The sequence below is a fragment of the Electrona antarctica genome (assembly GCF_951216825.1).
Source record: "Electrona antarctica genome assembly, contig: scaffold_1173, whole genome shotgun sequence".
NCBI lineage: Eukaryota > Metazoa > Chordata > Actinopteri > Myctophiformes > Myctophidae > Electrona > Electrona antarctica.
The window spans coordinates 1-15,586 of record NW_027638745.1 but is presented as its reverse complement, the minus strand read 5'-3'; the positions used below and the strand labels follow the sequence as shown (position 1 = coordinate 15,586).

The 15,586-nt window shown below is 45.2% G+C and overlaps 1 protein-coding gene across 1 annotated transcript; it reads right to left on the bottom strand.

Moving 5' to 3' along the window:
• Positions 1-12,634: 12,634 nt before the first annotated feature.
• On the bottom strand, positions 12,635-14,978 carry LOC306917758 (mannosyl-oligosaccharide 1,2-alpha-mannosidase IB-like; the record flags this gene model as incomplete). The annotated part of the gene is made up of 3 exons (XM_079530669.1): positions 14,949-14,978; positions 13,976-14,099; positions 12,635-12,728 (listed from the first exon to the last, which is right to left on the bottom strand). Coding segments are annotated over exons 1-3 (235 nt in total), but the record flags the coding sequence as incomplete, so codon positions are not given.
• Between the last annotated feature and the right edge of the window lie 608 nt (positions 14,979-15,586).

Sequence of the window (15,586 nt, the reverse complement as noted above, 5' to 3'; positions counted from 1 at the left end):
CTCATTAGCTTAGCATAGCAGTAGTGGTGCTTAGCAGATGCTTCTTGCTGTTGTGTTACGACACGCACACACGCACACACGCGCGCGCGGCTTTCTCGTTGCAGAAAATACTGACGAGTCGACATTACTAGCAGTCTAACTCTGCACCAGGGGTCATCAATGTCCGTACACACGGACAAAATGTGTCTGTGGCAACTTTTATATTTTCTGTTTTACACACCATTATAATGTTCTTATTTTCATCATACGACCCATCATTACTGAATGTCAAGTCTCCAGGTTTTCTTCAGAATATGCATGACACTGGTTCTGCAAGAGTTGGACTTTAAACTTGTATATTGTATATTATCTCTATACATTTTTATCCCACGGTTTTTTGTAACCCATTTTTTCACCCAGTGTCAATTATCTAATGTGATCCTGGGCTCTACACTCCCTCTGCCAACCTGGGGAGAGCAACGGAGTGACCTCATGCTTCCTTCTATGCATGAGGAGTCCAAGCCTCTTCTTTTCACCTGACACGGGGGGGGGGGAGGGGGGGGGGGGGTTCCCCGGTTGGACGTAGCGAGTGGAAGGAACACGTTATTCCAACCAGTTCCTTTCCACTCCATCAGGCGCCCCGGCTGGCCAGGGGGAGGCAGTATAGAGACCAGGATTACTGCATGTTTTTGTGAGGGTACCTACCCTAGGGGACACGGGGAGAACATGCAAACGCCACACAGAAAGGCCCTTTCGCCAACCCCGCCTAGGGTATGAAAACTGATGACGCGGAGGAGAGAACACACCCCCCAGCGCCCACAGCAACCCGAGCGGGAATAGAACCCAGGACCTTCTAGCTGTGAGGCGACAGCAATACCGACTGTGCCACCGTGCCTTATATTGGAGGGTTATGCGGGCCCTCCAGTAGACCCATAAGCAACTACAACACAACCCTCCTTGATAGAAACCCTATAGACCCATAAGCAACTACAACACAACCCTCCTTGATAGAAACCCTATAGACCCATAAGCACCTACAACACAACCCTCCATGATATAAACCCTATAGACCCATAAGCACCTACAACACAACCCTCCTTGATAGAAACCCCTCCAGTAGACCCATAAACACCTACAACACAACCCTCCATGATAGAAACCCTATAGACCCATAAGCACCTACAACACAACCCTCCTTGATAGAAACCCTATAGACCCATAAGCACCTACAACACAACCCTCCTTGATAGAAACCCTATAGACCCATAAGCACCTACAACACAACCCTCCTTGATAGAAACCCCCCCAGTAGACCCATAAGCACCTACAACACAACCCTCCTTGATAGAAACCCCTCCAGTAGACCCATAAACACCTACAACACAACCCTCCATGATAGAAACCCTATAGACCCATAAGCACCTACAACACAACCCTCCATGATAGAAACCCTATAGACCCATAAGCACCTACAACACAACCCTCCTTGATAGAAACCCTATAGACCCATAAGCATCTACAACACAACCCTCCTTGTTAGAAACCCTCTAGTAGACCCATAAGCACCTACAACACAACCCTCCTTGATAGAAACCCTCCAGTAGACCCATAAACACCTACAACACAACCCTCCATGATAGAACCCCCCCCAGTAGACCCATAAGCACCTACAACACAACCCTCCTTGATAGAAACCCCTCCAGTAGACCCATAAGCACCTACAACACAACCCTCCTTGATAGAAACCCCTCCAGTAGACCCATAAGCATCTACAACACAACCCTCCATGATAGAAACCCTATAGACCCATAAACACCTACAACACAACCCTCCATGATAGAAACCCTATAGACCCATAAGCACCTACAACACAACCCTCCTTGATAGAAACCCCTCCAGTAGACCCATAAGCACCTACAACACAACCCTCCTTGATAGAAACCCCTCCAGTAGACCCATAAGCACCTACAACACAACCCTCCTTGATAGAAACCCTATAGACCCATAAGCATCTACAACACAACCCTCCATGATAGAAACCCTATAGACCCATAAGAACCTACAACACAACCCTCCTTGATAGAAACCCTATAGACCCATAAGCATCTACAACACAACCCTCCATGATAGAAACCCTATAGACCCATAAGCAACTACAACACAACCCTCCTTGATAGAAACCCTCCAGTAGACCCATAAGAACCTACAACACAACCCTCCTTAATAGAAACCCTATAGACCCATAAGCATCTACAACACAACCCTCCTTGATAGAAACCCTATAGACCCATAAGCACCTACAACACAACCCTCCATGATAGAAACCCTATAGACCCATAAGCATCTACAACACAACCCTCCATGATAGAAACCCTATAGACCCATAAGCATCTACAACACAACCCTCCTTGATAGAAACCCTATAGACCCATAAGCATCTACAACACAACCCTCCATGATAGAAACCCTATAGACCCATAAGCAACTACAACACAACCCTCCTTGATAGAAACCCTCCAGTAGACCCATAAGAACCTACAACACAACCCTCCTTAATAGAAACCCTATAGACCCATAAGCATCTACAACACAACCCTCCTTGATAGAAACCCTATAGACCCATAAGCACCTACAACACAACCCTCCATGATAGAAACCCTATAGACCCATAAGCACCTACAACACAACCCTCCATGATAGAAACCCTATAGACCCATAAGCACCTACAACACAACCCTCCTTAATAGAAACCCTATAGACCCATAAGCATCTACAACACAACCCTCCATGATAGAAACCCTATAGACCCATAAGCACCTACAACACAACCCTCCTTGATAGAAACCCCTCCAGTAGACTCATAAGCACCTACAACACAACCCTCCTTGATAGACACCCCTCCAGTAGACCCATAAACACCTACAACACAACCCTCCATGATAGAAACCCTATAGACCCATAAGCACCTACAACACAACCCTCCTTGATAGAAACCCTATAGACCCATAAGCATCTACAACACAACCCTCCTTGATAGAAACCCTATAGACCCATAAACACCTACAACACAACCCTCCTTGATAGAAACCCTCCAATAGACCCATAAGCACCTACAACACAACCCTCCTTGATAGAAACCCTATAGACCCATAAACACCTACAACAAAAGCATGAATGATTGTGTCGCCGGCGTGGCGGATGAAATCCTGGACAATTAGGGACTTGAACGATGCTTAATTATAGATTTAAAATGAGCAGGGGAGGAGTCTCTGTGCGACTGGAACTACTCGAAGAGACGTTTCCAAAACGCTAACAGCTGCGTGTGATTGACAGACATGCCCAGAGCGATACACCGAGAGAGAGAGCTGATGAGTGCCCATGAATTATTCATCATTCTTCATGGAGAAAGAGAGAGAGAGAGAGAGAGAGAGAGAGAGAGAGAGAGAGAGAGAGAGAGAGAGAGGGCCTTCACAGATAACCTTTGGGAGAGCAGAGATAGGGCAGTGTGTGCCTGTGCGGACGTGCGTGTTTTTGAAAGAGACCAGTACAGTATATTTGAGAAAATTGACATTGAGCCGTGTGTGTGTGTGTGTGGTGTGTGTGTGTGTGGGGGGTGTGTGTGTGTGTGCGTGTGTGTGATTAAGCTTGGCTCAAGAGACATTAAGACGGAGTGAGAGCGTGAGCTAGCGAGACGGGGAAGAGAAAAACAATGACACAGAGAGATAATGACAGAGAGAATGAGTGAGAGAGACACACAGAGAGAGAGAGAGAGAGAGAGAGAGAGAGAGAGAGACAGAGAGAGACAGAGAGACACACACAGAGAGAGAGAGAGAGAGAGAGAGAGAGAGAGAGAGAGAGAGAGAGAGAGAGAGAGAGAGAGGAGAGAGAGAGAGAGAGAGAGAGAGAGAGAGAGAGATAGAGAGACACAGAGAGAGAGAGAGAGAGAGAGAGAGATAGAGAGACATAGAGAGAGAGAGAGATAGAGAGAGATAGAGAGACACAGAGAGAGAGAGAGAGAGAGAGAGATAGAGAGACATAGAGAGAGAGAGAGAGAGAGAGAGGGGAAACATTCTAAATGAGCGTGAGAGATGAAAAACGGAGCATTTCAGATCCAGTTAAGTGTGAGCCCACGGGGAGTCTGGGAGCTGCTGTGTTCTCACTATATCCTCACTGTCGGGGTCTGGAGGAAACCTCTTATCTCTGGAGTCTAACTGTTTCTGAGGGGCGCTAGCACAATGACAATGAACTACACTAATGTTTGTGTTGGCTGAACAAACATTAAAATCACACCCGTGTGAAGTGAGTGGTGCAACCCCGTGTGGGTCCCCGGAAGTTCCAGACCCACAGGAACTCGCCGCGGGGCCGGGCTGGTTCCGGCGAGCCGGCCCACGTCTAAAACGGTTGAGAAATGACAGAGTTACCGTGTGGGGGTCCCCAAGGGGTACCTCTACTGTACCGTACTGTACTGTCACTGTACTGTCACACCCGAAATCATCATACAGTTAATGTGGGTATGTGTGTGTGTGTGTGTGTGTGTGTGTGTGTGTGAGTGTGTTAGGCTGCGCAACAGTGCAGACACTTGGTGTTGAAAACCAACCAAACGCTATTTAATTTCCGTGCTCGGACAGACCCAGCCAGACACACAAAGCTGTCTATAGGAGTGGTTGCACCACTCAAAAATGCCATTGACAATGAACAGAGATTACGTCATGTGTCTGAGCAAATCGGCGTATGTATGTCGGTGCAAACCATTGGCCAATAAAGGAACCAACCTTTCTCTATTTTTACAAACACTCTGCTGTGGCCACTAGCTGCTACAGAGCTGATCATGAGGTTATATCTTCCTTTCTTCTCTGGAATCCTGCCTCAAAGCAGACCAGAGGTATGGAAAGCTGTCGCTGACGCTGACGCTGTACAGGCTCAGAAACCGATTGCAATAGGGCAGGCTCTAGCATGCGCAGCAGCCATATTGGAAAATAAATGGTGGCAATTCCTTACTTAGTTCACGGCCCGTGTCACCAATGATACTATTGATTGAATAGTTTATTGAACATGAATGTTAAAACAGCAACAGAGAGTACAGTCAAACACTCAGTCCAAAATAAATGTCCTTGCGGTCTTGTTTCCATTTAGACCCTATGCGATCAATTCATAAACATGACATAAAGAATAACAACAAAATTCACCACCATCAATAACAACAAGTGAAGTGAGGGGCGTGTGAAGTGAGGGGCGCTCTTATCATCATACATCATCTCATTCTGGCCAGTCTGAATCTGCGTCCTCACTTCAATGTTTGTGTTTACACGAACACTCAAAATTGTCCATTCATTGTCAATGGCATTTAATGTTTGTGTTGGGACACACACTAAACCTGGACATAGGAGGGGCTCGAAAATCTAAATCATTTCAGGAACAAAATGTACTAATATGAGGCTCTGTTCCAATTGTGGTTGGGTGTAAAAGTGTGGCAGCGGTGGCCGAACGGTTTGCAGAGCGGTCTTGTTATCGGAAGGTCGCCAGTTCGAATCCCCGGACCGGCACGTTCAAATTACCACCGCTGAAGTGCCCTTGAGCAAGGCATTGAACCCCTACCATGAAATGTTCTATGAGCAGGGTCTGGCTGTAAACAAGCATCTCGAGCTTAGTCCATTCACCCTGGGTAAACAAAGAACTTTGCTTACTTTGCTTTTTGAGATCGAGGCAGTGTTGATTTCGTCGACTAATACTATGACTAAAAATGTTCGTTGACTACCTTTTTTCACTGACAAAAACTAAGACTAAATATATATTGACAATTTCATCAACAAATAAAAACTAGACTAAAATGTTAGGAAGGGACTAGTGGACAAAAGATCCAGTATAAGTAAAATACAGAAGTCATTTTACACTTGGTTGCATGCTGACAATTCACAAGTTGTGAAGTATAAAATCAGCCATTACGACGGCATCAAGGCCCACCAAAATACATTTTAGTCGACTAAATCAACTGTACATTTAGTCGACTAAAATCTTATGATATTTAGTCGACTAAAACTAGACTAACACTAAAACATTCCAGGTGACTAAAACTAAATGAAAACTATTCAAAAGACTGACTAAAACTAAAATCATGGTTCCTTGAGAGGGTTCTACAGCAAATGGCCCCTTGGGGGCCATGAAAGATGTTTGAGAACCACTGTGCTACACTAAATGGAACAGAGCCTTAATTAGTTAAAGTATAATTGGTAAGACCTGAAGGAATTTGAAATGTCTTTTCAATACGGCTGCTGTGCATACAGCCGATTAGTCTCTCTCTCTTACTGTTGTTAACCTTTTTGTGTATCTCTTTACTTTTTTTTCTTTGCTTTAATAGTTTAAATGATGTGTTTTGTTTGCAAAGCGAGTGCCCAGATAAGCACTGCATGACATTGATGATTATTATGCATGCTCCCATAAATCATGCATAAACTCAATTTCTCTCACAGACAGCTCGCCTAGAAAATATAATAATACCTCTAAATATCATGTCCTAACTAGGGCTGCAACTAACGACTGTTTTCATAATCGATTCATCGGCAGATTATTTGAACGATTAATCGATTAATTGGATTATGACACTTATTTAGCTATCACCTTAAAGGTATATTCAGTGATTTGACTTAATTCAAATATCACTTATTTTTTCTTTTTTTCTGGATAATCCTCCTTACTATAGAGTGTGCTGACCATATAAGGAGTTCCTCCCTGTTTTGGTGGCGGGTGGCAAAACCTTCATCCAATCAGGATGAGTGGGGCCTTCCTCCAATCATGATCGAGTGGGGGCGGGCCTTGGTGCACGTGCTGTTGGTCTGTTGCACTTCCCCCCCACTGTAGAGCATGCATGTGCACATTTTGTTACCGGGGCGGACTGGGTGGTTTTCCAAATCACCCAAATCACTGAATGCTCCTTTAAACTATGTTCTAACTAACAAAATATATAATTCATTCAAAATAATAATAATAATAATAATAATTCATTCAAAATTCATTCAAAATGTCATGGCATCAACGCATGGTGTTGTGTGCTGGCACACTATACACTCTGTCTTTCTTTTACCTGTATTGTATTGTATAGTATTGTATTATGTTTTTGTATGGACATAGTGTTGGGTGCTTGCACATATGCACACATGGCATCAACGCATGGTGTTGTGTGCTGGCACACTATACACTCTGTCTTTCTTTTATCTGTATTGTATTGCATTGCATTGTATTGTACTGTATGTGTCATTGTATGTTTAGTTTTACTACCATTTTAAGAGCCTGCTCAGGGACTACAGATGTAAATTAGCTTATGGCTAACTCTGGCACATTTACATGGAAGTGAAAACTGAAATGTTGATTAATGAGCATTGTCCCTGTCAAATAAATAAATACATACATTTGATTAGCTGCTGATTAGGCTGCATGCAAATAAAAGACAAACAAAATTAAAATAAATGAAAGCAACTCATGGTGTCTTTAGGCTTATTCTGACTGCATACATTTGATTAAAGAATAGCTACACATGTGTCAGTCTAAAAGGAACAGTACTCTTCTGAACTCAAATAGGTAATTTAAAAATAAATATTCAAGCCATATTTTTTGTTCTTGATACTATAATCGTTGTGTGTCATATTTTGCTTTGCAGTCGCTACTGTGCAACTATCATCAGATTCAGATTGTAAGGGAAGAGAGATGGCTCACTCCTCTTTAGTTTAGAACACTTAACACTGGAAAAACTATGGTTAAGTGGGAAATAACCTATGATAAATTGCAAAAAACTAGTGATTAGTTGCCGATTCGATTAATCGATTACTAAATTAATTGACAACTAATTGAATAATCGATTCGATTACGATTAATCGTTGCAGCCCTAATCCTAACAGTAAGTTCTTATGACTTCTGCTTGTCTTATTCCCCACACACACACACACACACACACACACACACACACACACACACACACACACACACACACACACACACACACACACACACACACACACACACACACACACACACACACACACACACACACACACACACACACACACACACACACACACACACACACACACAAATATATTATACAAAGATTTGCACATGTTCCAGAATTTGAGCTTCTATTTCTGCTATTTTTGAATAACCAAAGTATCAAATATTGTTAAGTGGTTAAAATGATCTCGCGAGAGAGACTCGGAGTAGAGTCACTGCTTCTTCGCCTGGAAAGGAGCCAGCTTAGGTGGTTCGGGCATCTGGTTAGGATGCCTCTCGAGCGTCTCCCTAGGGAGGTCCTCGCCGCACGTTCCACTGGGAGGAGACCCTGGGGCAGAGCAAGGCGCAGATGGAGGAATCACATCGTCTCACTGGCCTTGGAACGCCTCGGGTACCCCCAGGAGGAAGTTACTAATTTTGCTCTGGAGAGGGAAGCCTGGAGCTCTCTGGTGGAGCTGTTGCCCCCGCGACCTGACTACGGATAAGCGGTTGAAGATGGGTGGATGGATGGATGGGTGGATGGTTAAAATGATTGTGAATCTATATGAATTACTTTTGCTCAAGCCCAAGTAACAAAACCATGAGAACAAATGACAATCTAGGTCAGGTGCTAATAAGGGCTGAGGTTGAGTCTTCAGATTATGTTCTGGGAATTGGGAGTGAATCTGGAATCTGCAGTTCTAACTGTAATGGGGGAGTTTGTTCCACAGTTTGGGAATGTGGGCGTTGTGTCTATGCACGGTACAATGTGTGCAATATCATCTCTGTCGGGTGACCACATAATTATGTCCAAAACTGTTACTTTTCAAGTTTTCAGGATTATTATTATTATTTTTTGTAATAGCAAAAGTAGCAGATGATCACTACAAGCTCGATACGTTTGTGGATCTGCTACTTTTGATACTGCTGTAGTATCATGAGGTAGGGCGTTGATTTACGAAAAAACACAAAATGTTAGAACAGATAAGAGATTTCTGCCTGACAGCAACGATAAGTTCAATGGATTTACGCGTCGATGTCGCAGCGACCAACTGCCTCTGTGTGTGTGTACGTGTGTGTGTTACCAAACACACACTTCTCCCATTCCAACTGGACTATACATTTCATACATATCCCTCTCATCATCCTCTCTCTCTCTCTCTGGGGGCATGGAGGTCGGCCAGGACTGCCAGCCTGCACAACAACTGTCTGACCATGTATCAAAACAATGTCAGCCCCTTCCACAAGAAATGACGGTGCAAATGTTGGCACAAAGGCGGGAAGCGGTTTCATTTTGGCTCAGAACAAGTGCTTGCGGTTGTGACCGAGAAAATGTACAGTATCCCCCCCCCCCCCCCCCACACACACACACACACACACACACACACACACACACACACACACACACACACACACACACACACACACACACACACACACACACACACACACACACACACACACACACACACACACACACACACACACACACACACACACACACACACACACACACACACACACACACACACACACACACACGAAAAACTTAATTATAAACTGTGATTAATCATCAACCACTAGCAAAAGTAATTGGGATTCTCACAGCAGTCGTAACCATATCTCCATCTCACATAATGAATTGCTTTCTCCGTCAACACTGTCCAATCCATCCTACACTGGAAAAACGTGTATTTTTTACAAATGGATAAAGTGGTTAAAATGAGTGTGATGCCGCATGAACACATTTCATTGGGGACTTTTCAAGAGTCCGATTCAAAAACAGCAAAAGTAGCAGATCTACAAGCGCAACAAACGTCAATTCGCGCCACGCAATCAGGCTTGTATAATGTTTTTACAGAAACATTCCACATTTTACTGTGCAAAATTCACTCCCCTCTTTCTCTCTCTCTCACAACACACATACTACATAACAGAGTGTACAGATGGAACCAACGTAGTTCCATTGGTACGTTAATTAACACTGTCTGTCTGTCTGCCTGCCTCCTGCCTGTCTGTCTGCCTCCTGCATGGTGTAATAGCTGTGGCTGGAGAGCAGTATTAAAGTGAAGTTGTCTCCTAGTAATTAAAGTGAAGTTGTCTCCTAGTAATTAACCAGTAAGTGAAGGACAAGAGGTGAAGGAACCAACACTGTCTCCAATTGTATTGACTGTATTTGAGGCCTGCATAGACATTAGGTGACACACATGCACACGTGCAGTCGTGCACGCACGCACACACTAATTCTTCCACCACCGCCAGTTTCTTTTTGCCAGTGTTTTTAGGGGAAAGGGCAGACGGTCTCTATATATTCACCAGGAAAATACATTTTGTGAACGCGATCATCGGCTGTTGTGGAATTCTGTAATAAATCTAATCACTAAACACCCGAGAACTGCTGACTTATTACATGCTAAAATATGTACACACCGACGGGATACACACACACACACACACACTATATCCAATGTGCACACACGTGCGGACAAAGAAATGCAAAACACGCACAAAACATCGTTCATCACCCGCCCCTGGCCAGCGTCTAGCCAAGTCGGCAGCCATAAGCACCCATCTGTTCCATCTCCTTATCCACGCATTCATCAGTACACGCCCCATCTCCCTATCTCCCTCCCTCCCTATCTCCATCCCTCCATCCATCCATCCATCCATCCCACTCTCCAACACACTGGAGGGGGAAAGCTTTGAGATTCTTTCGCCAAGCACATTTGCATATGCCCAGCATTTGTCCTCTTGCATTTAACTTAAGCCATGGTGACTGTTTTAGCGGCAGTGGGCAGCCACTAGGCAGCGCCCAGGGAGCCCTTCAGAGCTACAGTGTAATGCTCAAGGACAACACTGACTCCATGCCGGGACAGCTAGGCTGCGATCGAACTGGCAACCTTCCTCTGACTCCCAGACAGACGACTGACTACCCTGTCCATCCATCCATCCATCTTCAACCGCTTATCCGTAGTCGAGTCTCGGGGGCAACAGCTCCACCAGAGAGCTCCAGACTAACTTCCTCCTGGGGGATCCCGAGACGTTCCAAGGCCAGTGAGTCGATGCGTTTCCTCCAACTGTGCCTTGGTCTGCCCCGGGGTCTCCTCCCAGTGGGACGTGCCTCGAGGACCTCCCTAGGGAGACGCCCGAGAGGAATCCTAACCAGATGCCCGAAACACCTAAGCTGGTTCCTTTCCAGGTGAAGAAGCAGCGACTCTACTCCGAATCTGCCCTGACTGACTGCCCTGTCCCACTTTAAAAGACCCGGCCAAAGCACCTTCTAAATCCTGAGTTTTCTTCAAATATTTATTCAAAAATTACAAAAAAAAATCAGACCAGTCTGAACTGATTGGTGCTGTACTGTACTCGTACTGTACGCACGCACGCACACACGCACGCACGCAACAGTGACCCTTGGTGTCACTGCTTGGAAAAAACGCTATTTCCGTCCTCGGACGGACCCAGCCAGCCAGCCAGGGACACACATAGCTACGCAATGGAGTGGCTGCACCACAAAATTATGATATTTTTGATATTTTTCTAAAAATAGCAGATGTACAAGCTCAAAGCACAGCACAAAGTGAACACGCTGTGACCTTGTATATCTGCTATTTTTTTGAGAACCACACTGTTCCAAACCAGTGCTCTAAATCCTAAAGGGCGTTTCGGACACCCCCGAATAGAACTGAATACCTTATCTCCCCACAGACAGTGGAAATTTGCATTTACATTTGCACGTCGCTGCAGCATCAAGGAGCTACTGTATGCATCCAAAACTATATTCTCCCACGCGGGCGTGTCTGTGTGTGCGTGTGTGTGTGTGTGTACCCTCGCTACTCTCGTCTCTCTACTCATTCGGCTTGTGGTTGTGTGTGTTTTTTCCGGCAGTACAGATGTGTGACACAGTGATGCCTTAATGCAGCCTGAATAGAGCGTCGCAGTCCCGCCTCCTACCCTGACCCAGGAAATGAAACCCAATGCATTATTCTCATAGACATTTCGTAAAGTATTTATTTAAAGACGGTTACGCCGCGGACAAAGCCAACTCGAGTCGTGACAACTCATGACAACACAAACAATATTTTGGACCAAACAAATAATTACAAAGAAGAAAAACAACAAAGAAAGTGTTGTAACCTGCCGTTTTTTTCTTCTTTCTAATTAATTGTTTGGTCCAAAATATTGTTTGTGTTGTCATGAGTTGTCACGACTCGAGTTGGCTTTGTCCGCGGCGTAACCGTCTTTAAATAAATACTTTACGAAATGTCTATGAGAATAATGCATTGGGTTTCATTTCCTGGGTCAGGGTAGGAGGCGGGACTGCGACGCTCTATACAGACCCTGGATGAGGAGGGAAAATAAATGAGAACGGTTCAATTCAAAACACCCATGCCAAAATAAATGAGAAGGGTTCAATTCAAAACACCCATGCCAAAACAAATGAGAAGGGTTCAATTCAAAACACCCAGACTGTTATCGTGGCTTTTCATTTAGCACCGCCTGAACCAAAGAAGAACCAAATGAAAACGGAGATAAATCTATCCGACTCAATTTGAGTCGGTTAGATGAATCTTTAAAGAAAAAAAAACTAATAGAATCCCCCCCGGCCCCTCCCCATCTGTGAACCAAATCATCCTTTCTTCACGATGTGTGTCACTGCCAAAGACAAAATACTCACGTTGTCCCCAGCGGCCGGTGCGAGGGTTCAGGTAGTTTGGATACAGTCCGTTGGGGCGGTCCATTTTGGCTAGCAGCTTACGGATGTGCATCACCTGCAACACGGAGACAAGAACACTTAAAACATGCAACTTTTGTTTTTGTTTTGTGAATAAAATGTTATTTTTTAGATTAATTGAATAATCGAGAAGCACGTTGCATAGATTTGCTGTTTTCACTATTTTCGCTGGTGTATTGTAAAGATAACAAAACAGAAAGACGTCTTATTATCGATTACATCGATTAATGCGGGCCAGTCTCTGGTCTCTGTAGGTGACCCTCTTTGAGAGGATGCTGTATTAATGCGGGCCAGTCTCTGGTCTCTGTAGGTGACCCTCTTTGAGAGGATGCTGTATTAATGCGGGCCAGTCTCTGGTCTCTGTAGGTGACCCTCTTTGAGAGGATGCTGTATTAATGCGGGCCAGTCTCTGGTCTCTGTAGGTGACCCTCTTTGAGAGCCAGTCTCTGGTCTCTGTAGGTGACCCTCTTTGAGAGCCAGTGTTTGTGAGCGCTGGTCTTTCCATCAGGATGAAACATGGTAATGGCTCGCTCACATTACAGAGTGTAATGAGAGCATAAACAAATATGTCATTCCTCTGGGCGACAGGGAACACACACACGCTCACACACCCCACACACGCGCACACACACACACCCCACACGCGCACACACACACCCCACGCGCACGGTCCGACATTAACACAAGCACAGAGCGTGGGGAGATGTTTCACTTGCTGTGTAATGTTTCTGAAGCCAGCCGACACTTAGGCGAGTTTATATTGCGACAAAACATCAGCAATGTTGGTTCAGCGCTTATCAAAATGTCAGCCTTGGCTGAGCTCATATACAGTCAATGAATGACCTAGATCTCATGTTCTCATCAGAACACCACTAGCATTAACAAGGTCTTTCAACCCGGTGTCCTTAAAAATAAAAAAGGTCATTTATTTTCAAGAAGAGCAAAAATAGTTGATGTGAAATCTCCACTATTCACCACATAAGTGAACTTCACTTCCTGTACATATTTTTTTCATGGACACAAAGAAGAAACGTAATGCTTTTGTTTTAACTATTATAGGACTGTTTTAACTTCAAACCGTCACTTTACAATCTTCTCTAACCACCATTTTAATACGATACTGTGTCCTCTGACTATTAAGACCAACATGTTGTTAGTCATCATCTACTAGTAATTGGGTGAGTTGAAATAAAACGTTAATTTTAACACACACACCCACCCCCCACCCCCCCCACACCCCCACACCCCCCCACCACACACACACACACACACACACACACACACCTTCTGATAGTAGGCAGGGTTCCCAGTCAGATATGACAGGTGAACAAACTCCATGTGCAGGGTCCCGAACTCAGCCAGAATGCTGCTTCCTGCCGACGCCCAGCCCCAGTTACGACCTACCCCACTGGAGACAGAAAGACAGACACAGAGAGAGAGAGAGAGACAGAGAGAGAGAGAGACGGGTGGACACAGAAATTGATTATTATACTGGACATCAAATCTGGGTCCGCCCTATAGTGTAGTGGTTAGAGCCTATGCCTTTCATGCGGAAAGTTGTGGGTTCGAACCCTGCCTGGGGTCGACCTCAGTAAGGGCATGCGGTCGCAGCGGGTTCTTTACGCCAATTATACAACAGGTCGTTTCGAGGAAGCAATCTGATTGGTTGAAAACAGCCTTCTAGCCGTGGTTCAAACGAGCACCACTCAACACCTAAAAACAAAGAATTCAGCTGCTCTGTTCTCACAGAGCGCAGCAAACTCGGTGGCTAGGCTAGCTAGTTTCTTGGGACATTTGTGGTCGTACTGTAGTGACTACATCCGTCATTAAAACAATGTTTTTTCAGCGATTTTCTTAGTTTTAAGGGTTGTATAATTGCAATATTACACTCGAGGGGGTGGTTTAACGTCATTAATGCACGCAGGGCGAGTTCCGAAAGCAACGCAGAAGTGAGGTTGAGGTTGACCATGGCCCAGGGGATGCCTGTGAATTCTACTGACCAAAGTGTCTCATCTCTTGAGGTTGACCATGGCCCAGAGGATGCCTGTGAATTCTACTGACCAAAGCGCCTCACCGCTTGAGGTTGACCATGGCCCAGGGGATGCCTGTGAATTCTACTGACCAAAGCGCCTCACCTCTTGAGGTTGACCATGGCCCAGAGGATGCCTGTGAATTCTACTGACCAAAGCGCCTCACCGCTTGAGGTTGACCATGGCCCAGGGGATGCCTGTGAATTCTACTGACCAAAGCGTCTCACCTCTTGAGGTTGACCATGGCCCAGGGGATGCCTGTGAATTCTACTGACCAAAGCGTCTCACCTCTTGAGGTTGACCATGGCCCAGGGGATGCCTGTGAATTCTACTGACCAAAGGGCCTTACCTCTTGAGGTTGACCATGGCCCAGGGGATGCCTGTGAATTCTACTGACCAAAGTGTCTCACCTCTTGAGGTTGACCATGGCCCAGGGGATGCCTGTGAATTCTACTGACCAAAGTGTCTCACCTCTTGAGGTTGACCATGGCCCAGGGGATGCCTGTGAATTCTACTGACCAAAGGGCCTTACCTCTTGAGGTTGACCATGGCCCAGGGGATACCTGTGAATTAGCCCTTCACTAAATCCCTCCCCAAAAAGCGATTGTCCAATGCCAATCCAAATAGTTTAGCAACGGTTGCTATGCAGGTCAAGCTTTCTTCGCTGCTAACGTGCCTATTGGACAAGGATTGGTTGGGGAGGGACTTAGTGAAGGGCTAATTCTACTGACTAAAGCGCCTCACCTCTTGAGGTTGACCATGGCCCAGGGGATGCCTGTGAATTCTACTGACCAAAGCGTCTCACCTCTTGAGGTTGACCATGGCCCAGGGGATGCCTGTGAATTCTACTGACCAAAGCGTCTCA